At 42.1% G+C, this 23,608-nt stretch overlaps 1 protein-coding gene and 1 long non-coding RNA gene across 3 annotated transcripts in view; one reads left to right on the top strand and one right to left on the bottom strand.

Annotated features, from left to right (window-relative positions):
* LOC128612441 (uncharacterized) overlaps positions 1-12,979 on the bottom strand; it is a 39,621-nt gene extending 26,642 nt beyond the window's left edge. The window contains exons 1-2 of one of the 2 annotated variants that reach the window (XR_008386745.1): positions 12,492-12,979; positions 12,286-12,367 (exon numbers count right to left, since the gene is read on the bottom strand). This is a non-coding gene — a long non-coding RNA (uncharacterized LOC128612441). The remainder of the gene's footprint in view (positions 1-12,285; positions 12,368-12,491) is intronic. The other variant, XR_008386744.1, reaches the window with a different exon arrangement.
* kcnh1a (potassium voltage-gated channel, subfamily H (eag-related), member 1a) overlaps positions 1-23,608 on the top strand; it is a 66,273-nt gene that overhangs the window by 34,158 nt on the left and 8,507 nt on the right. Inside the window, exons 8-10 of the mRNA XM_053632617.1 lie at positions 16,295-16,494; positions 16,701-16,953; positions 20,338-20,534. Coding sequence (XP_053488592.1) covers positions 16,295-16,494; positions 16,701-16,953; positions 20,338-20,534 — 650 coding nt within the window. The remainder of the gene's footprint in view (positions 1-16,294; positions 16,495-16,700; positions 16,954-20,337; positions 20,535-23,608) is intronic.

Raw genomic sequence — 23,608 nt, 5'->3', positions numbered from 1 at the left:
TACCATTTATATTCCACCACAATCAACACACACGTTGCACAGCAACAGCTGTCCGAACACATCAAAGGGGTAGAAAATTTTTCCCGGATTTATAATTAATCATTATAGGTGATTTTATCCAAGCAGATTTCCCACAAAAGTGAATTAAGGCTGCAAAGAAGACATTTTCATGCATTCGGCAGGATCACTTCTCTGCAAACTACTGCTCCTCAGTGTGGAAAGGCCTTCAGCAACTCACAAGCTACAAAAAGAAACCACCCAGTTGTGAAACCAACCCCCACCTGGCCAACCAGATAACCCAGTTCTACTGCCAGTTTGAGAGACAAAGGTCCCCCAACAATGATTATGGCAACACACCCCAGGTCCTTTCACATCTCTCTCCATCTGCTACCAATAAATCTAACTGTCATATCACAGCAAACCAGTGACTACATTTCCCATTCTGCACTGCGGTCTAGAAACATGGCCGCCATTGACTGCAATACCCAGAACACTCACACACAGAACACTTGCATTCATTCTAATCATGCACACCTGCATCCAATTCACAGCACTCACAACCACGCTATATAAGTGACTTTTCGAACATTATGTTTTTGTGAAGTATTACGTTCAGTTGCCTAGTCTCCGTGGTATGTCCAAGCCTTACCTACTTTACTTGACAGAATACTTCGCCTACAACATGGAAGCAACAGGAGAGCATTACGCTGGGATCTCTATACCAGCCTTTGATTTTGTGCGTTTTCCCCAGTGGTTCCCCCTGGAATTTCCAGCTTCCTTCGATGGCTTTGAGTTTGTCCTGAAAGTTATCTACTCCAATGGCAGTTTTATTTTACAAGCCTGGAGGACCCCAAGCCCAGAGAGGAGCAGTGGCTGGGATTCATGCTGTCCCGACTCACTGGCCCAGCCCGCCGTTGGGCCGAGTTCCTGATTACTAGGGGGGCCAGTGAGCTTAGCCAAGTAAAGCCAGTTGGTTAAACCTTTAGATCAGATGTTCGGATGTCTAGGGCTCAAACCTGACCTTGGGAAGATGTTAGGAAGGCTCAGTCTAACGGATGAACCCTCTCAGACTTTCACCTCATATTATGAGAGGGAGCTGGCCGACAGGAGGGTCTCTACAGCTCAGCTTCAGCCTCCGGCCAACGGCAGTGGTGGGGATGACATAGACCTGCAAGACCAGGGGCTGCTGTTAAGAAGCCCAACTACAGTGTGCCACCTGTAGTAAATGTCGGATGCCCGGATCATATTTCTGCTCTCGGGAATGTTTCAAGGGCAGCTGGCGTGCTCACAAACAGTTCCACAAGAGAGCAAGAGCAGCGCTAGAGCTTGAGACCCACAAAGTGGTCTCAACTGCCGAGCTCCAGTTGGAGGTCAACATGGCCACCTCCTCCCCAGAGTTCCAGCGTGAGACCTATGAGGTGGTCTCATCGGCTGAACACTCGTCTGAGGCCAACGTGGCGGCCTCATCTCCAGAGCTTGAACCTGAGACCCATGAGGTGGTCTCACCTGCCAAGCTCCAGCCGGAGGTCAACGTGGCAACCTCCTCCTCAGAGCTCCAGCATGAGATCCATGAGGTGGTCTCATATACAGAGCTCCAGCCAGAGGTCAATGTGGTGACCTCTCCTCTAGAACTACAGTTTGAGATCCACGAGATGGCCTCACCTGTAGAGCTCCAGCATTAGACGCACAAGGTGGTCTCATCCCCAGAGCTCCAGCATGAGACTCACGAGGCAGTCTCATCCCCAGAGCTCCAGCATAAAGTCAAAGTTCTGCTAGAGGTCAAGTTCCTGTCTGAGGTCGAAGAGACAACCTCCCAAGCCAAGTTCATGTATGAGGTCAACGAGGCGACCACTCATGCCAAGTTTCTGTCCGAGGTCCAAAGGAGGGCCTCTCAAGCCAAGTTTCTGCCCGAGGTTGAATAGAAGGCCTCCCAAGCCAAGTTCATGTCTGAGGTCGAAGAGACCACCTCCCAAGACACGTTTCTGTAGGAGGTCAACGAGGCAACCTCATACATCAAGTTCCACTCTGAGATCAACGATGTGACCTTCCATGCCAAGTTCCAGTCTGAAACCAACGTCACGACCATCCAAGTTCTCCTCAGGCCTGAAACCGACGTCATGACCAACCAGGTTCTGCTCACGCCTGAAATCGTTGTCATGATCAACCAAGTTATGCTCCCATACAGAGTCTGTTGACACAACCAACCAAGATCTCCTCATGCCTGAAACCGACGTCATGACCAGCCAAGTTCTGATCACGCCCAATTCTGCTCACATGGACAACCAAGTTCTGCTCATGCCCGAGTCTGCTGACATGGAAAACCAAATTCTGCTCACGCCCGAGTCTGCTGACACGGACAACCAAGTTCTGCTCACGTCCGAGTCTGCTGACATGGACAACAATGTTCTGCTCATGCCTGAAGCAGACGTCATGACCCACCAAGTTCTCCTCATGTCTGAGACTGACAACACGGCCAACCGAGTTCTCCACATGCTTGAGACTGACAACACAGCCAACCAAGCTGTGCGTACACCTGAGGGTGCTGACACAGCCAACCAAGCTCAGCCTGCAAAGTCGATGGAGAACGATGCTCAGACTCTCTGCATGACTGAGGATGCCGCTCAGCCACCCTGTTCAATTTAGGAAGTTTCTCCGCCTCCCATTGCAGCCAAGAGCTCCGCTTTGTTTCCCTACTCTGCCATGGATGCCACTACGCCAGGGTTCTATATGGACGTCGCTTCATTTTCCCATGCCACTGAGGATGTCGCTCCGCCTTCCTGCTCCGCTGAAGACGTCACTCCGCCTTCCTGCTCCGCTGAGGACGTTGCTCCGCCTCCGTGTACCGCTGAGGAAATCACTCAAGAAAGCCCAACGAAATGGCCCACCAAGTCAAGCCCCCATCTAAGGCTGACGATGCAATTTCCCAAGTCTATGGGCAACCTATGTTGTTTTTAATGGTACAATATAAATAAACCTGACCCTAACCCTGACATTGACATTCCCTCTAGCCAGTGCTTCTGGTCAGTAAAAACAAGAACCATAGGATACTGAAACAGCTTCTTTCCAAGAGCTGTACCAATTATCAACACACACCCATCTCTCAGGACTGTTTAATATTCTGCACTGACAGCACCTTTATCCAAACACTTTTACACATTCTTTTTGCACAGTTACACTTTTGTTGTTGCCATGCTTGTTTGTGTGTGTGTGTGTGTGTGTGTGTGTGTGTGTGTGTGTGTGTGTGTGTGTGTGTTGAACGCTGTATATTGTACCTACATGTCTGCACCTGCTACCAAGATAAAAACTTTGTACATGCAAATGTGCTTGGCGAAATAAAGTGATTCTGATGGTGAGTAATTAAAATAAATAAGTGATTTAAACCAGTTTGATAAACAGGTTTCAGCACTGGAATCTTTCCAACATACATCTGATTTAGTGCAATCATCTAAACTACAGAAGAATTCATAGAACTCACACATTACGGAAGTTTCTGAAACAAGAGCCCTGTTTGAACCCTGTTTTTCATTGAGTACAATCCTTTAAAAGTGCTGCAGGTCATTTTATTTCCATCTTGATCAATAACGTATGTTGGTCAGGATGGAAAATGCCCAAAAAACTGCTATTTTATAACTAACAGAAAATTCTGCATTTCACTTTTGTCTGATTTAACTAGCACATGTTGTCTTACTAGTGTAGTGATCATGGTACACCAGTTCAGAGATCATTTTTCAAGAATTTTTGCAGTCAGAAGAGAGAAGATTGGTGGTTTTTAGTCAGTATAGGCAGCATCATTTGGTCTCCATACTGTGTCTCAAAACCCATGAGAGAGAAAAGCATCATAAAATCGAAGTCAATTAAATTGGTGCAAACTCACAGGCTGATTAAATGGGCTACAAGCATAAAGCCTCACTTTTAATTCTTATATTCCACAAAACTGTGTAAGAACGTGACGGTGTGGAGCATTTAAGCTGAGCCCATGTTTATTCCTTAGCAGTGATGGAGACAGACAGGGGATGATGGGTCAGACCCATCACCCATTTACATCATGGTATGGAGGATAACCAGCGCTGCAAGATGTGGTGAGCATGACAAAACAGTCAGAAAACACAATGATCTTTTGCATTGTTCTCTGTAGATGGTGTAGAACGTTCAGAGCACAGGTTCTACTCCAATACCATTAAATTGTTCAAGACACAATTAAAAACACAAACTGGTGGAGTTTTATTCTTACTGTTCTGTGTGGCTGAACTTTAACACTGCACGTGGTCATTTTTGGTGGTGTAAGCAGTTGGGGGTGATATTAGGAGACAGAGGTGGTCTTAGGCGAAGGAGGTGGTATTATAAGATGGCAGTGGGGTTAGGAGATGGTGGTGGTGTTAGGAGATGGAGATGATGTTAGCAGTTGGAGATGGGTTAAGGAGATAGAGTTGGTGTTCGGTAGTGTTCAGAGACGGAGGTGGTGTACAGAGATGGAGGTGGTGTACAGAGAGGGAGGTGGTGTACAGAGACAGAGGTGGTGAACAGAGACAGAGGTGGTGTTCAGAGACAGAGGTGGTGAACAGAGACAGAGGTGGTGTATGGAGATGGAGGTGGTGTACGGAGACGGAGGTGGTGTACGGAGACGGAGGTGGTGTTCGGAGACGGACGTGGTGTATGGAGACCGAGGTAGTGTTCGGAGACGGATGTGGTGTGTGGAGACGGATGTGGTGTGTGGAGACGGATGTGGTGTTCAGAGAGGGATGTGGTGTTCAGAGAGGGATGTGGTGTACGGAGACGGAGGTGGTGCTCGGAGACGGACGTGGTGTACGGAGAAGGAGGTGGTGCACGGAGACGGAGGTGGTGTACGGAGACGGAGGTGGTGTAACTACTCATTTTGCAGGTGACATTTTAATGGGTGGAGTTGCAGTAGTTGTAGCTTCAATATCCTGTGGAAACTAATCAGAGACAGGAAATGATGTCATGATATGAGGACAGTGAAGTGTTAACAGCACAGATACAGTCAGTATCACAGGAAAGTCTGTGCAGATGTTTTTCTGGGAAATGATTTCCTTCTTTCATGAACTTCTGTGCCAAACAAACAGATGAATTTTTAAATAGTCATGAATTCCTAATGATCTGGTGTTCTCTGCTGAATCCGTCTCTTCTTATCCAGTAACAAAGGATACACACACACACACACACACACACACACACACACACAGCAGTCATAAGTGTTTAGCAAGCAGATATTTGTGTGTATGAGTTAAAAACAACAAAAACCTCTGTTTCAGCGCTCATCTCAGCACTGCTGTAACATTGTTCTGTTTTAAAAAGAGCATGAAGTGAAAAACATCACAGTCAATGACAATCTCTAGATTTATAGGTACATTTGGATTTGAAACCACACACACACACACACACACACACACACACACACAGCTTTGCTAATGAGATTTAGGGGTTAGTGTAACAGATGAAGAGGATGAAGAATCTTTCGACTCGATTCTGCACATTTCTCCTGATCATCACACTGTTTTTTTCAGTAACTTTCCAACTTAACTGAGGGAAATGTTGACATTCCTGATGGTTTTGTCTTGTTTACACTCTCACATGGTCCTTATAAATGACTTAATGACTACATGCTAGCTGCTAAATGGTTAGCCTCATTTCTAGCTTTGGTGATGAGTCCTTTAGTGTCTATATTTTCCAGTTGCTTAGCAACAGTGTCCTCATGACTTTACCCACTTGAGTGTATTGTGTGTTTACCACTTTGGCTATCGGAATATTAATGTATGCACCAAGATAACATTAATGTTAATTTATGACATGGAGTAGCAAGTTATCATTTCTGCTAGCTAATGCTAATGTAGTGTTATCACACAATTTCAGAGAGAATAAATGAAGCTCTCAGTTTGAAACAGTGACTGTATTATTATGGCCTGTGTTATACATTACTTATCTATTCTGGGTATTGTTAACAAACTAACATCAGCTAGGTTACAGCATTAATCTTGTCTTTTTAACAAATGCGAAGTCTAAAATTAGCCGTAATTATGTTACACAGATATGTATCTTATCCTCTTTATTCACAAACATCCACTAGGACTGTGCAGCCATGACATTCTGCTTCAGGAATGCTGCAGGAAACACACAGCAGACTGTAGAATCTCTCTGTCATTCTGTCTCACTCACTGTCACTACTTATTACACAAACAATTAAACTGATATTTTAATACCTAAATACACTTAAATGTCCTCCAAATACTTTATAGATAATAATGTTGACGAGTGACAAAGGAAAAGTAACCAGTTTACTGCGCAGTCCACTTAATTAAGACCTAATAAAATAATTAATCTTCTTCCTGCTCTATGGTATGTGTAAAATCCTGAGCAGGTGCAGATCACCCCAATTTCAGTTCAAGATGGTGAGAGGAAATGATGAGATTGTGAAAGAGGGTTCATTCTTGAGACCGGATACAGGAGCTTCAGGCATGTAGCCTACTCAAGTGGCTGAGTTCCAATAAGAATAAGTAAAGTGTACAGTGTAGTGTGCAGTGCTGTGTGCAGTGCAGTGTAGTGTAGTGCAGTGTAGTGTAGTGTAGTGTGCAGTGCTGTGTGCAGTGCAGTGTAGTGTAGTGTAGTGTAGTGCAGTGTAGTGTGCAGTGTAGTGTGCAGTGTAGTGTGCAGTGTATAGTGTAGTGCAGTGTGCAGTGTAGTGTACAGTAAAGTGTACAGTGTAGTGTGCGGTGTACAGTGTAGTGTAGTGTGCAGTGTAGTTCAGTGTAGTGTACAGTAAAGTGTACAGTGTAGTGCAGTGTAGTGTACAGTAAAGTGTACAGTGTAGTGTGCAGTGTAGTGTAGTGTGCACTGTAGTTCAGTGTAGTGTACAGTAAAGTGTACAGTGTAGTGCAATGTAGTGTACAGTAAAGTGTACAAGTGTAGTGCAGTGTAGTGTACAGTAAAGTGTACAGTGTAGTGTGCAGTGTAGTGTACAGTGTAGTGTAGTGTGCACTGTAGTTCAGTGTAGTGTACAGTGTAGTGTACAGTAAAGTGTACAGTGTAGTGCAGTGTAGTGTACAGTAAAGTGTACAGTGTAGTGCAGTGTAGTGTACAGTGTAGTGTAGTGTGCACTGAAGTTCAGTGTAGTGTACAGTAAAGTGTACAGTGTAGTGCAATGTAGTGTACAGTAAAGTGTACAAGTGTAGTGCAGTGTAGTGTACAGTAAAGTGTACAGTGTAGTGTGCAGTGTAGTGTACAGTGTAGTGTAGTGTGCACTGTAGTTCAGTGTAGTGTACAGTAAAGTGTACAGTGTAGTGTACAGTAAAGTGTACAGTGTAGTGCAGTGTAGTGTACAGTAAAGTGTACAGTGTAGTGCAGTGTAGTGTAAAGTGTAGTGTGCAGTGTAGTGTGCAGTGTAGTGTAGTGTGCATTGTAGTGTACAGTGTAGTGTAATGTGCAGTGTAGTATAGTGTGCAGTGTAGTGTACAGTAAAGTGTACAGTATAGTGTGCAGTGCAGTTGACAGTGTAGTGTAGTGTGCAGTGTACAGTGTAGTGTAATGTGCAGTGCAGTGTGCAGTGTAGTGTACAGTAAAGTGTACAGTGTAGTGTGCAGTGTATAGTGTAGTGTAATGTGCAGTGCAGTGTGCAGTGTAGTGTACAGTAAAGTGTACAGTGTAGTGTGCAGTGTACAGTGCAGTGTAGTGTACAGTAAAGTGTATAATTTAGTGTACAGTAAAGTGTATAATTTAGTTTACAGTATAGTGTATAATTTAGTGTACATTAAAGTGTATAATTTATTTTACAGTAAAGTGTATAATTTAGTGTACAGTTTCGTGTATAATTTAGTGTACAGTAAAGTGTATAATTTAGTGTACCCAGAAATTGACAGTGTCAGCTGCAGTATTTCTGCTTTTCAGGTTTTTATTTCACCTCTGAGACACTACCCTTCGACTCAGCACACTCTGTACCATCTCTCTTTGTGTGTGTGTGTGTGTGATACAGACACTTGCTGTCTTCTCTGAGCCAAATCTGTCCCTAAACCAACTGAGAGTGTCACTCTGCATGCTGAGGCATATAATCTCTCTCTCTCTCTCTCTCTCTCTCTCTCTGTGTGTGTGTGTGTGTGTGTCTCACTCAAACACACACACACACACACACACACACACACACACACACACACACACACACACAGGTTTAATACTCCAAAAGTAGAATGGCTGCTGCTGACCAGATGTATGTATGTCTTCACCTTTGGAAGCAGAGCACAAATGTGTTAATAATATAATGATTGATATGTTTTGACTCAGAGTGTTTAAAATGGTCCAAATGTGGGTGAGCCTACCGAATTTGGCAACCCTGAGCTAGCCATGAAAACATTGTTGGTGTTAAGGGAATGACCCGCTCACTGGATGCTTATTAACTTCGTCTTACTTAATTCTGATAATACAGAAGAACTAGGACCACGTGTAGCTAGAAGTAATCTTTCTGATCTCACAGTAACTCTGGATGTTCTTTCTGTGTCATCATGTACAGCAGTAAAAGACCTTGGAGTGATTATTGACTCCAGTCTATCATTTGATGCTCATGTAGATAATATTACTAGGATAGTCTTCTTTCATCTCAGAAATATTGCTAAGATAAGAAATATAATGTCACTACATGATGCAGAAATATTAATTCAGACTTCATGTAGAAACTGTAATGAATTTCCTGGTTACCCAACTGCACTATTTGAGGATGTAGTCTTAGCACATTTATAGAAGGGGTGTATTTATTTATAATCACACTATCCGGTGTCACCCAGATGAGGACGGGTTCCCTTTTGAGTCTGGTTCATCTCAAAGATTCTTCCTCATATTGTCTCAGGGAGTTTTTCTTCACCACCGTCTCCTCTGGCTGCTCATTAGAGATAAATTCATACATTTATAATCTATATCCTGAGTTTATATATTTCTGTAAAGGTGCTTCCATACAATGTCCACTGTTAAACATGCTACACTAATAACACTGAACTGAATTGAATTATGGATGACTAAGGGAATTTGGCCTATGTGTTACCTCATATTTATACCCCTGTGAAACAGGAAGCCATGGCATCTACTGGAACATCCAGACAGTAAGGCATTACAATAATCCAACCTAGAGGTGATGAAAGCATGAACTAATTTTTCTGCATCATGTAGTGACAATATATTTCTTATCTTAGAAATATTTCCACGATGTAATTCCATGTTTACAAATCATTTGAGCCAGAGGTAGCATATATAAAGTAAAAAGCAGTGGGCCTAAAACAGAACCTTGTGGGACACCACACTATACCTCAGTATGCGTGGAGAAGTCTCCATTTACATCTACGAACTGATAACGATCGGTCAGATAAGACCTGAGACAGGAGAGGACTGTTCCCTTAATGCCAACAACATTTTCTAATCTATCAAGGAGAATAGTGTGATCTATAGTATCAAAAGCTGCACTAAGGTCGAGTAACACAAGCAGCGAGACACAACCCTGATCAGAGGTCAGTAGAAGGTCGTTTACTACTTTAACTAACGCTGTCTCTGTGCTATGATGAGGTCTAAATCCTGACCGATACATTTCATGAATGTTATTCCTGTGTAAGTACGAGCAGAGCTGCTGTGTACAAACTTTTCTAAGATCTTGGAGGTGAAGGGGAGATTTGATATCGGTCTATAGCCGGACAGTTGAGAGGGGTCGAGGTCAGGTTTTTTAATCAGGGGTTTAATAACTGTGTGCTAAGGGAAGAACTGATTATTTTTAGAAGCGGTGTGATTACTTCTGGAATATTCTGTTTGAAGAAACATGTAGGTAAGGGATCTAGTATACAGTGTTGGGTAAGTTACTCAAAAAAGTAATCCACTACAGATTACTAATTACTACTTTAAAATTGCAGTTAGATTACACTACTGATTACTGCATATAAAACATAATCAGATTACTAATTACTTTACTTAATTACTTTCAAAACCTATCAAACCTACAAAAATACACTACAAAAAAGTCTGATTTATAATAAAACTTGCCTCAGGTGTGTAGCTGTGTGTAGGATGACCAGACCGATAAAATCTAAAACTTTTCTAACTAGGCTAGTTTGATGTCGCTAGCCAAGAGGAGACACAGCTAAGCAATCACTGTATGGGTTTAGCTGCTACAATGTAGAGTTCATTATCTTTCCTTCTGCTCGTATCATGTTCGTGTAAACTGGGAACTCATATAGACATTTACACATCTTGTTTTCCTGCTCAGCATCAGAGGTTGTTTCTGTTTCAGTTTCAACACCTTTATTGGTTAAAAAAAAATCAGTGTATATCCATTTTTCCTCACACTGACTGTGAGTTAGCGTTCGGCAGAATTGAGAGACTGTCTGCCAATAAGACGAGTGTTTCCACGTATTTTTTTCTGTAAACGCTGTCTGATTGGTCTTGCCTCCGTTTACTGAACATATAAAATTACAGGTGTCTTCTTTTATTTACATAGCAACAAACTGCTCCAAGTGGAGAATTATGTATTAAAAATGCATTTTACTTTATATTGTTTTCTTATCAATAAATTTGTAACGCAAGTAACATAATTTTATTGACAACAGTCACAGTAATTAAATTACACGTGTTTTAAATATAATGCATTACATTACTGCGTTATCAAAAAAAGTAATTAGAATACAGTAACGCATTATACCCAAATCTGCTAGTATACAAGATGATTTTATGAAGAAATTAATTTAATTAGTTTGGTCTCTCTAAGGGGAATAAAACATTCTAATCATTGATCTGATACTGCTATATTATTATCTACAATGTTAGTTATAATACTATGTGGTTTTAAATTAATAATCTGAATTATTTGTCTAATATTTAACATTTTGTCAATGAGAAAATTCATAATTATTCATATTCATAACAAATAACAATGGGTAAGACCGAGGAAAATAGCTGTGATGTGCGGCAAAAGGTTGTTTGGAAGGGTTTGAAGAAAAAAGCCTCTACTCTCATCCAAAAACAAACTCGAGCGTCTTCAGTGTGCAGACACTACTGGAACTTCAAATGGGATCGGGTTCTACGGTCAGATGAAACCAGAATAGAGCTTTTTGGTAATAAACACCAGAGGTGGTTCTGGAGCACACAGAGAGGTAGCCATATGGAAAAGTACCTCATGCCCACGGCTAAATATGGAGGTGGATCTTTAATGTTTTGGGCTGTTTTTCTGCCAGAGGACCTGGACATTTTGTTAGGATACATGGCATCATGGACTCTATCAAATATCAACAGATATTAAGTGAAAACCTGACTGCCTCTGCCAGAAAGATTCAAATGGGCCGTGGCTGGATCTTCCAGCAGGACAATGATCCAAAACATCATCAAAATCAACACAGAAATGGTTTACTGACCACAAAATCAAGGTCCTGCCATGACCCTCCCAGTCCCCTGACCTGAACCCCATAGAACACCTGTGGGGTGAACTGAAGAGGAGAGTCCACCAGCGTGGACCTCCAAATGTGAAGGATCTGGAGAGATTCTGTATGGAGGAACGCTCTCAGATCCCTCACCATGTGTTCTCCAACCTCATCAGGCGTTATAGGAAAAGACTCAGAGCTGTTATCGTGGCAAAGGGAGCTAGCACAGTGTTGACTAAAAGGGTGCCAATAATTGTTGTACACCTATATTAAACAAAATATTTTTTTTTGATAAATCTGTGTTTTGTTTGTAGTTGTTTGATATCCATGAGAGCAGAGTATTTTTGTGAATTTGTTAAACAAAAGATCAAAAGAAACAATAAATAACATTTTTCACAGACTTCTTTGTTCATATTTACCAAGGGTGCCAATATTATTGGAGAGCACTGTATATCAGGTGCGATTATCTCCACTGCAACCTTAAAGTTTAAAAACTGACATTGATCAAAAGAGTGATGTGCAGAAACACCATCGTCTCTGGTCTAGGTTAATAAAATACATGAAAATGACATTTTCTGAATCTGCCAATCACATCTTAATGAGTTCTGTGGGTGATGTTCAGCTAGATCAAATCAATTTGGTCTTGTCATAATATCATGACATTTTTTCATACAAACACAAAAAACAATCACAAACTGTATTCTTGTTTTATCAGTGTGTTAACCCCTTCCGCCCCGACCCTAGCGTTCATTCCGCCGGCGGAATGGAAAACGACTTATCGGACATTTTCAATTATTATAAACAAATGAATGATTTTATCGCCGCAGTTCTGGTATAAGATTAGTCAGGACACTGGTGGCTTTCTGTGTGTGCAGTTTCATGACTCTGTGCTTACCTGCTGGTGAGCAGGGGGATGGGAAAGGGGCGGAGTTTGAGCTCCCTGCTGGGCAAACAATGCACACCTCTCCATGAAAACACTGAGATAGAGATAAATCGGAGAGCAGGAGTAAAGCTTTTTTGATAGTAAAACACCGTATACAACTGCCACAATAAAATTATAACATTTAAACCAAAGATCGGACTTGTATAAACGTTTACTACCTTACATTTCCTACATACACGAAAATCCAGTTCACTCGCGGTTTTATAAATCATGCACATTTCCATCGGTATAAAGTCCATCAGCTTTATTGAAGAAAACAAACGCAAAGTTCCATATTTAGTCACAAATGTCCTCTTCAAAATGCATTAAGTTTTTTGATATCCCACCCCTCTGGAATTTAGTATTTAGCCATAAACTAAACTGAGACACCATCTTAAAAAAAAGCTAATCTGCTTTGGCTATGCTGAACAACCCGCTTCCTAAATTTTAATCGGGCAGTCTAACTTGATTGACACCCACATGGACCAATTGTAGATACTTCTAGCTTTCAAACAAGCCCAAACTCGACATGATTGACCACTCAGAGGCTGAGAAAATCAAACGCGTAATCAGCACAAGTAAACATTTTACGCGTGCATCCATTGGTCTTGAGTTGTGTGTCAGCGGTACAGGCCAATCAGCACAGCGCTACAGGGCCGTGCAGAGAAACTATCAGGAAATGGCAGCTCCGCTCTAGCGGTCTTCCTGCTAAACTTTATACAGCAGGGTTTTGCATGTTTTTTTCTGACCGGTAGTTTTCTCCTGGTTTTCACTCAGCGTGCAATTTATTGGCGTCTTAAAGCGGCGACGTGCTCCCGAAAAAGCCTGAATGCGTCACAGCTTCTGGAGCAGTTATGTCCGAGTGGCTCTTTCTTTTTTTTGGAGGAAGACTATGTGGATTGAGTTGAGGGGCTCTGTCAACCCCCGGAGAAGTCAGAGGAGAGGGGTCACTCGTGTGTCTATCATTTGAGCCATTCGGAGAGCAAGTGCTCCTTCACCTGGAGTTCTGGCACTATTTTTAATAAACATTATATTTTTATAAGTATGTTTCAGACTTTGGTGTGTGTGTGAGAAATAACACATTGTGTAACACAGTTCATGCTACTGCCATTTGTTTTCATTTTGTGCCATTTGGAGAGGTATTTTGTGCCTTTTTTTTTTTTTTAATGTTTGCTATTTCTAGAAGTCTGCAATATTTAAAGGCTTTGTGCCATTTAGAGAGGTTTTATGTCATTTGGAGAAGTTTGGTGCCATTTGGAGAGGTGTTTTTTTTTTTTTTTTTTTTTTACCTGTGTTTGGATAGCCTTACACACAGTTTTAGTGATTAGAGACAACTTCCTCATCTTTTGGGTGTTCATGGACAAGTACTTGGGGCATCTCTGAGACCAGGAATGGGGTTGATATCAATATTTGCTGTGAAGATATAACATTTGTGTTAAAAGTAAAAAAAAATTTTATAATTAAAAATAAAAATTCTGAATACATTGCCCCAGGTAGGCTAGGTAAAAGAAGAAATACCTGAAATACTAACTGCTAATTCTTAAAGTCTTAAGTGTCTACTTTCATATGAGCCATTAACCACTACTGTGGTGTCTGAGATCACAAAACAAATCAATGCTGAACATGGGTACCCCCAGAACACACACAAATGCCATTTTTGGCTACCGGCAAAAGGGGTTGAATAAATAATGAGTATTAAATGTGAAAACTGGATAAAAAATAATGCTTACCTAACTTTTTATAATTCTCGTTCATTTCACCATTACCACATAAACTACTGCAATAATGAATATAGATAAGAATAAAAATTGTAAGTAGATGCAGTTTTGCTCAGGAACAAAGAGGCCACATGAGCCGGAAAGAACCCGCTTTAGTTTCTGTGATTGGGGTAAAAGCACATTTTAATAGCATTGACATCACTTGTGCCCAAAAAAAAAAAAAAAAAGAAAAGAAATTTAGAAATCTCTTAACTAAAAAAAAACACCACCAATGGTCTTTTTTTTCAGTCACCACAGATGCTACAGCTAACAACATTAAGAAACTAATTACAAAAATGATTTTAAAACAAGAGAACGCGTTTAAAGTTACACACAGTCACTTATGTTTTGTGGGTTATTAGGTAAACAAAGCACTAGAACACATTTCTGGTTAATGATGTATTTGATATCAAAGAAGTGTGAATTTTTTTTAAAGGATTATATAAAAAATTTTATGTTGTTCTCTTTGAATTCTGTCATGTATATTATTCAAAAAATTCGTTAATTTATCTTCATTAAGCACTTATACTGGTCAGGGTGGCGGTAGGAACACTGGGAGTGTGGCAGGAATACATGGACATTTTAATATCAGAGAAAATCAGCGCATGTCTGTGGGGGGCACTTACTTGTGGACAGCGTGCATGGCAGGAATGGTAGCTTACCTGCCTGAAGAGTTGTGAAGGTGTAGCTGATGATCATCTCAGACTCTGAGCTACACATACCAGTGATCCTGACCCCTTCTTCTCCTGGGACCTGCCCGATCCATCCTGAAGCCCTACTTCTGGTTAGAGATTTCATTACTGCTGCTGAAGATGACTCCACATGGACAGCCTGAAGAGCAATGAGATTACTGTGGAAGGTTCCACTTAGAAACCATGAAGATGTCTGTGGATGGTCATCCTTGGATACCCTAAAGACAGCAGTTGTTAAGAACAGTTTACACACAAGTTTTAATCTTTAAACACTTCAGTTATAAGAGATACAAGATAACTTCAGACCTTCTGAGTCTGGTTCCTCTCAAGGTTTCTTCAGGAAGTTTTTTTCTTGCTGCCATTGTCTCTGGTTTGTTCATTAGGAATAAATTTAAATTTAAAATTTATATCCAGAATTTCTATAAAGCTGCTTTGTGACAATGTACATTGTTAAGAGCACTTTTAACATTTTACAAATAAAACTGAATTTAAATGGAATTGAACTCTGTTTACACTTCTGAAAAGAAGAAGCGAGAAAAATCTGAAAGAAAAATAATCCTTATGAGAACCGTTCTTCAGGCTCTTTAAGGCAAATAACAGAGCAACAGAACCATCTCGCTTAAACACTAAACACATTAACTGTAACTCAATTGCTTTAAAACTCACATGCAGTGTGTGTGTGTGTGTGTGTGTGTGTAAAAGCAGCTGATTCGATTTTTACTATAACACCATCCATTATTGACGATGCTAAACCACTTTAGAAAATCATTTACTGCTCATTATTGCATTATTTTCCTTTACAGTTCATCTCGCTTCACCCTCCTCTGTTCCTCACTCAATACCATTCATCACATATGTCTCTCACCTTCTCTCTGTCTGTCTCTCTGCCTGTCTGTCTCTCTCACTCACATAATAACATGGCAAAAAGCGATCGTCGATAGCCAATGTTGAATCGTTTAGAGATAGTGTGCATGTTAGTGAACTGCTTCTGCAATGGACCGAGTTAGTGCTGAAAGGTCTCATCACATGCTAACATGCAGCTGTCATATATCCAGTGGAAATAACTGGTTCACACACTCATTTGCACCTACTGGCATGTTTTTGGGAGGAGGCAGAAAACTAGAATAACCTGGAGGAAACCCATATGGACAAGGGAAGAACACAGACAGTAATTCGGGCTCAGGATAAAACTGGGCACTCTGCAGCTGTGAGGATAAAACACCACTGCATTTCCTCTTAGCGAATAACTCCATAAAATAAATATTGAAGCCAGAAAACCGCCTACAGTTACATCAGTGGAGTAGATCGATAGAAAAAGCAAAATAGCTAGCTAGGTAAATGAATGTTTAAATAACATAGTAAATAAGCCACTGTTCCACAAAGAGGAAAAGAGTGTCATTTCAATTTCACCACATCACTTCAATTTTAATGTGTATAAATGCACATCAGATTTATTGTGCTGTCTCGCCACACCCACTTCTGATTCCATACTCAACATCTGACTGCTGACATATTCTCTCTCGCTCTCTCTAGCTCTCCTCTATGCCACCATCTTTGGTAATGTGACCACGATTTTCCAGCAGATGTATGCTAACACTAATCGTTACCACGAGATGCTGAACAGCGTGCGAGATTTCCTTAAACTCTACCAGGTTCCTAAAGGCCTGAGTGAGAGAGTGATGGACTACATCGCCTCCACCTGGTCTATGTCCAGAGGCATCGACACAGACAAGGTAGAAAGTGTGTGTGAGTGTGTGTGTGTGTGTGTGTGTGTTTCCAGATCACAAGGTAAAATACAAGGTAAAATCCTGGAGACTGTATTTATCAAACCTCCTTACATAACACATCCATACACACACACACACACACACACAGCTGTGGAGTTAATATTCATATACATACAGATATGAAGTTTATGGGACGTTGTCTTGGTCCTCAGGTGCTGCAGATCTGTCCTAAAGACATGCGAGCTGATATCTGTGTGCACCTGAACAGGAAGGTGTTTAAGGAACATCCTGCTTTCCGATTGGCCAGCGATGGCTGTCTGCGTGCACTCGCCATGGAGTTCCAGACCATCCACTGTGCTCCGGGGGACCTGATTTACCATGCGGGGGAGAGCGTCGACACACTGTGCTTCGTCGTCTCAGGGTCACTCGAGGTCATCCAGGATGATGAGGTTGTCGCCATACTGGGTGAGTGGGTGAGTGAAAGAGAGAGACGGACAGACAGAGAGACAGACAGAGAGAGGGAGACAGACAGACAGAGAGACACAGTGAAAGAGACAGATACAGAGAGAGAGGTAGAGAGAGAAAGAGAGAGAGAGAGGGGATGCAGTGGAGGAAGAAACTGAGGGAAAGAAGACAAAGAGGTAAAATGAATTTTTAAGTAAACATTTATTCCAGAGTCACACACACACACACACACACACACACACGGAGCCATTATCTCTCCCACTTGTAAAATGGACACTTGGCCAGATTGAATCTTTATAAACTGAGTTTGTGGACATGCTCTTATCTGATCATTCTGCATTAGCACGCTAAATCAACTTAGCCTGAGTGCGCACTATGGCCCTGTTTACACTAGTGTGTTTTTGTTTTAAAACGGTGTTTTAAAATGAAAACAATCCTCGTCCACACTACATGACCGAATACGCATGTCACATGACCATTCGTGCACACTGGGCATGCGCACACAAGTGTAAACAGGAGGTTGGTTGCCAGGCACAACAATGAGCATGGACTTCTTCGAGTGGACAGATGATGAGGTTGCTCTAATCGTAGCTCGTCTCTTGCTCATGTAGCAGCTGCAGTTTTATAAACACAGAATATAACTGCACAATCGCTGATAAGAATGAGAACAATGCCAGCAAAGCTTGTGGTTCAGTCTCCGTGTTGTTGTGTATACGATCGAGGTAGAGTAACGGTCATGTGGTAGGGGTTTGACGAATCAGGGAAGGAAACGCAATGATCCAGAAGAGCCAATCAGGGGGCGAATGTGGAAGCCACGAAGCAACGAAGCCACACCTTCGTTTTCAAAAGTATTGGTTTTGGTCCGTTTACACTGAAACGCGAGCCCGGAGTTTTCAAACTAAAACGGAGTCTTCTACGTTTCCAAAAGTCTCCGTTTTCCAGGGTCGACAACGGCGGAGTAGTTTAGACGACAGGCGTAGCCATAGCAACAGTTATGCGTTTTAAAACGAATACGCACTAGTGTAAACAGGGCCTCTGTGTATGAGTGTGTGTGTATGAGGTGGAGACTAATGTGTGTGTGTGTGTGTGTAATGCCGAGTGTAAATCGCACCATATCTTTAAAAAGGAATCAGAGAAAGGGTGCTTTGTTTGTTGTTTTTAACAAGCAGAGAGACAGACAGGTCTGACAGTGAGACGGGTGTGAAGAGAACATTTATAAGACTTAATTTTTTAATGATTCACCTCACTTACCAATAAAGCGATAAAGACCACAAAACACAGAGGAGTGTTTCCTGACAGCATGTCAAACACACACACACACCTGAGAGCTTGTCAGTCTAACCGCCTCCTGTGGGAGAACTGAGCCGTGTTGTGTTTATTCAGTCGCTCCACTGAGGGAACATTTCTTCCGTCAGAAAATCTTTTCTTCTCCTCCGCCTGACATATCATCTGCAGCCTGCACTCATTAACTCTCTCTCTGTGTGTGTGTGTGTGTGTGATGTTTGTTTCCTGCATAGTAATAGGTGAATATTTCATTTGCTCCGTAATCAGCTGAATGGAAAGTGAGATGAACCGTCGCTTTTCCTGAATGACCAGAAACTTTATTCGATCTGACCCACACACACGTACACGCGTGCACATGCACACACACACACGCACACGCACACACACCACATACACACACCTCACAGATGCTGATCCCACACAGACAGCAAAGCTGAATTTCCTACAATATTACACAGCTTTATAAAGTTAGAGAAAGAGAGAAGATAAGAAAAAGAGAAATAGTGAGGCAGGTAAAAACAGACAGAGAGAGAGACAGACAGAGACAGTGACAGACAGACAGAGAGAGACAGAGAGAGACAGGGACAGACAGACAGAGACAGAGAGACACAGACAGATAGGTACAGAGAGAGATAAACAGATTCAGGGTTGTATAGTTAATTACAACAGTTAATACTGTATTGATTGCATTTATCCCTGTGATTGTGTATAACTGTGTGTGTGTGTGTGTGTGTCCTTATTGCAAATCAGGTTTATTGTCAACATTTACAGACTTTCAGCTGTTTGTGATGAACACATCAAACAAAAGCGATTGAAATAGTTCGACACAACGAATGCTAAGTGTTTTCCCCAGGTGCCAGGTGCAAAATAAACACAATGGACTATCAATCAGCGGATTATCATTTACAGGGAAGAGACAAAGAAACACACGATGCTATTGAGTGTAGAAAACAACACTGAAAGAATTAAATGGATCATTTAGAATATGTGCTTACATTTCAGTGTCGTCAAAAAAAACCCACAACATAATAAATACACTATAAATATATTTTGGGTGATTGGGTGATTTTCAGTCTGCTGCTTTCAAAGGATACCTTGTTTATGTGTGTAGGCAGAAGGATTTATTAGCAGTGATCTTCATCGGTAAGACAATTTTGTACTTGAGCGCCATATGATTTTATGTACCTTCAGCGGCTCCAGGCACATGAACAAAAGCACAAATCTCATTGGTTGGCTAGTTTTTGACATGGTGTGTCAAAAAAAACAACAAACCCTTTGACGTTAAAAAAAAATTGATGCCACACGTTTTACACGTGGGTTTGAACACTCTCATTGACAGCCATTGGGGCAGAACTCCAAGATGTTCACCACCACTGACCCAAAAGTAGAAGAAAAGTCGCTCGAAATCATATAAATAATCCACAGAAGTTTTGGGATTCTGTTCTGTGGAGCAATGAAACAAAACTGCAACTTTTCAGCACGATGGATCAGCGGTATGTCTGGAGGAAGAAGAATGAAGAAAGAACTCTCTGTCCACAGTCAAACATGGTGGGGGCTCCATGATTCTCTGCGGCTGCTTTGCATCCTCTGGCACTGGAAGCCTGCAGCGTGTGGAAGGAGAGATGGATTCATTTAAGTATCAGGAAATCCTAGGAGAAAATGTCATGCCGTCTGTGAGGAAGCTGAAGCTTGGGCATCATTGGACCTTCAAACAGGACAATGATCCCAAATGTACCTCAAATTCCACCAAGGCTTGGTTGCAGAAGAAAGTAGAGAACCCTTTTGCTGTTATGACCTGCTGCAAACGAGATGCAGTGCTTCTGGCAGCGTTCCTGAGGAATGTACTAAAGCACTAAAGATGCTTGCCATGAAGGGGGTGAATAATTTTGAAGCTGGAGAAATCATTATTAGTTGCATTTTCAGTTGAATTTGGGGAAAACACTTGAAGCATTCGTTGTGTTGAACTATTTCAATTACTTTTGTTTGATTTGTTCATCACAAACAGCTGAAAGTCTGTAAATTTTCACAATAAACCCGATTTGCAATGGGGGAAAATCATTTTGATTGCAACTGTATATCTACATGTGTGTGTGTGTGTAGGAAAAGGTGATGTGTTTGGAGATGTGTTCTGGAAGGAGGTGACGTTAGCGCAGTCCTGTGCTAATGTGCGAGCGCTAACCTACTGCGACCTGCATGTCATTAAACGTGATGCACTGCAGAAAGTTCTGGAGTTTTACACTCCGTTCTTCAACCACTTCTCACGCAACCTACTGCTGACCTACAACCTCCGCAAACGGGTGAGACGCAAACACACAAACACACACACATACACACACACAAACACACACACACACACACACAAACACACACAAACACACACAAACACACAAAAACACACATACACACACACACACACACACACACACACAGAGGAAATCGGACACTCAGCTGTTCTAATATGATTGAGTATTGATTGATATAAATCCTGAATATCTCATGCAGTGTCTCCGGTCTCTCAATGCTGAGGCAGAGTAGCGCTGAACACGTGATGAATGACACACGTCTAAATAAATAGTTCATTTAGTTCTTCATCATTGGATGCAGCTGGAGAACCACGAAATGAACGTTTATGAACATGAATACACTCTGGATGTGACACCAGACAATCATGCACGCACATACACACGTCGTTCACGCGCATACACCCGTCGTTCACGCGCATACACACGTCGTTCACGCGCATACACACGTCATACACGCGCATACACACGTCATTCACACGCATACACACGTCGTTCACGCACATACACACGTCATACATGCGCATGCACACGTCATACACTCACATACACACATTGTTCACGCGCATACACACGTCGTTCACGCGCATACACACGTCGTTCACGCGCATACACACGTCATACACGCGCATACACACGTCATTCACACGCATACACACGTCGTTCACGCGCATACACACGTCATACACGCGCATACACACGTCATTCACACGCATACACACGTCGTTCACGCACATACACACGTCATACATGCGCATGCACACGTCATACACTCACATACACACATTGTTCACGCGCATACACACGTCGTTCACGCACATACACACGTCATACATGCGCATGCACACGTCATACACTCACATACACACATTGTTCACGCGCATACACGCGCATACACATGTTGTTCACGCACATACACTCGTCATACACACACATACACACGTCATACACGCACATACACACGTTATTCACGCACATACACATGTAATTTACAAACTCAGTCACACCTAGGGGTAAGTTATCTTAGCCAGTCAACCTATTGGCATGTTTTCAGGTGGTGGGAGAAAACCGGAGAACCCTGAGGAAACCCACATGGACACAGGGAGAACATGTGAAACTCCACATAGACCGTAACCCGAGCTCAGGCTCGGCAGAGTACCAGCCTCATATCATCAATTATTCATAAATTAATAACATTTTATCCTGTGATATTACTCAAAGTAGACTTCATCATTTTCACTCGTATAATTCACAATCCCTGAGAACATAGTGCCATGTGAACATGTGAAAATAAAACCCTGAGAACATACAGCTACAAGAAAATAGAGTCATGAGAACATGGAGTCATGAGAATATATGTCCCTGAATACATATAGCCTTGAGAAGATATTTCTGGGAGAACTTAGGTCTGTTGTATTGTTTCTGGGCCAGTGTGGGGGCGGGGCTCATAATAACAGGTTTGTTTTCATAAATAAAACCTAGAAGAGTTTAAGAAGAAAGCAGTTTATGCTCAAATCTCATCTGTTCTTCAGTGGATAACTTCACATGGATGCTATCGACTAAAAACTCCTTTCAACAAACTGTCTGGTTCCTCCCGAGTCTGGTTCCTCCCGAGGTTTCTCTCATGTCAGGGGGGTTTTCCTCATACACACTTAGACCTCACAATCAGACCTCATACACAATCAGACCTCATACACATTCAGACCTCACAATCAGACCTCATACACACTCAGACCTCACAATCAGACCTCATACATACTCAGACCTCACAATCAAACCTCATACACACTCAGACCTCACAATCAGACCTCATACATACTCAGACCTCACAATCAGACCTCACAATCAGACCTCATACACACTCAGACCTCACACTCAGACCTCACAATCAGACCTCATACACACTCAGACCTCACAATCAGATCTCATACACAATCAGACCTCACACTCAGACCTGACAATCAGACCTCACAATCAGACCTCACCGTCAGACCTCATACACACTCAGACCTCACCGTCAGACCTCATACACAATCAGACTTCATACACACTCAGACCTCACAGTCAGACCTCATACACACTCAGACCTCACAGTCAGACCTCATACACACTCAGACCTCACAATCAGACCTCATACACACTCAGACCTCACAATCAGACCTCATACATACTCAGACCTCGCAATCAGACCTCATACATACTCAGACCTCACAATCAAACCTCATATACACTCAGACTTCACAATCAGACCACACAATCAGACCTCATACACACTCAGACCTCACAATCAGACCTCATACACACTCAGACCTCACAATCAGACCTCATACACAATCAGACCTCACACTCAGACTTGACAATCAGACCTCACACTCAGACCTCACTGTCAGACCTCACCATCAGACCTCATACACACTCAGACCTCATACACACTCAGACCTCACAGTCAGACCTTATACACACTCAGACCTTACAATCAGACCTCATACACACTCAGACCTCACTGTCAAACCTCATACACACTCAGACCTCACAATCAGACCTCACTGTCAGACCTCATACACACTCAGACCTCACAATCAGACCTCATACGCATACTCATTTTTAATTTTCCTCACAGGACAGCTTTAGTTTTTATTATTTCACACATGGAGATGAACAAGTGTGTGTGTTTGTGTGTGTGTGTGTGTGTGTGTGTGTGTGTGTGTAAAATCTCATTCCATTTCCATAAATAATGTATAATTATATGTTCTCTTAGCTGTGGTTCGAAATCTTGTTCTGAAAGAAGAAAAAAACTTTCTCACTCCTTCTGTCTTACTGCAATCATATATTATTATATAAGTTCTCACTCAGACCTGTCTCACTGCCATTTCTCACTCAGACCTGTCTCACTGCCATTTCTCACTCAGACCTGTCTCACTGCCATTTCTCACTCAGACCTGTCTCACTGCCATTTCTCACTCAGACCTGTCTCACTGCCATTTCTCACTCAGACCTGTCTCACTGCCATTTCTCACTCAGACCTGTCTCACTGCCATTTCTCTCTCAGACCTGTCTCACTGCCATTTCTC

Source organism: Ictalurus furcatus, chromosome 9 (assembly GCF_023375685.1).
Source record: "Ictalurus furcatus strain D&B chromosome 9, Billie_1.0, whole genome shotgun sequence".
NCBI lineage: Eukaryota > Metazoa > Chordata > Actinopteri > Siluriformes > Ictaluridae > Ictalurus > Ictalurus furcatus.
Note: the sequence above shows the minus strand (reverse complement) of the source record. Positions and strands in the feature narration are given on the sequence as shown.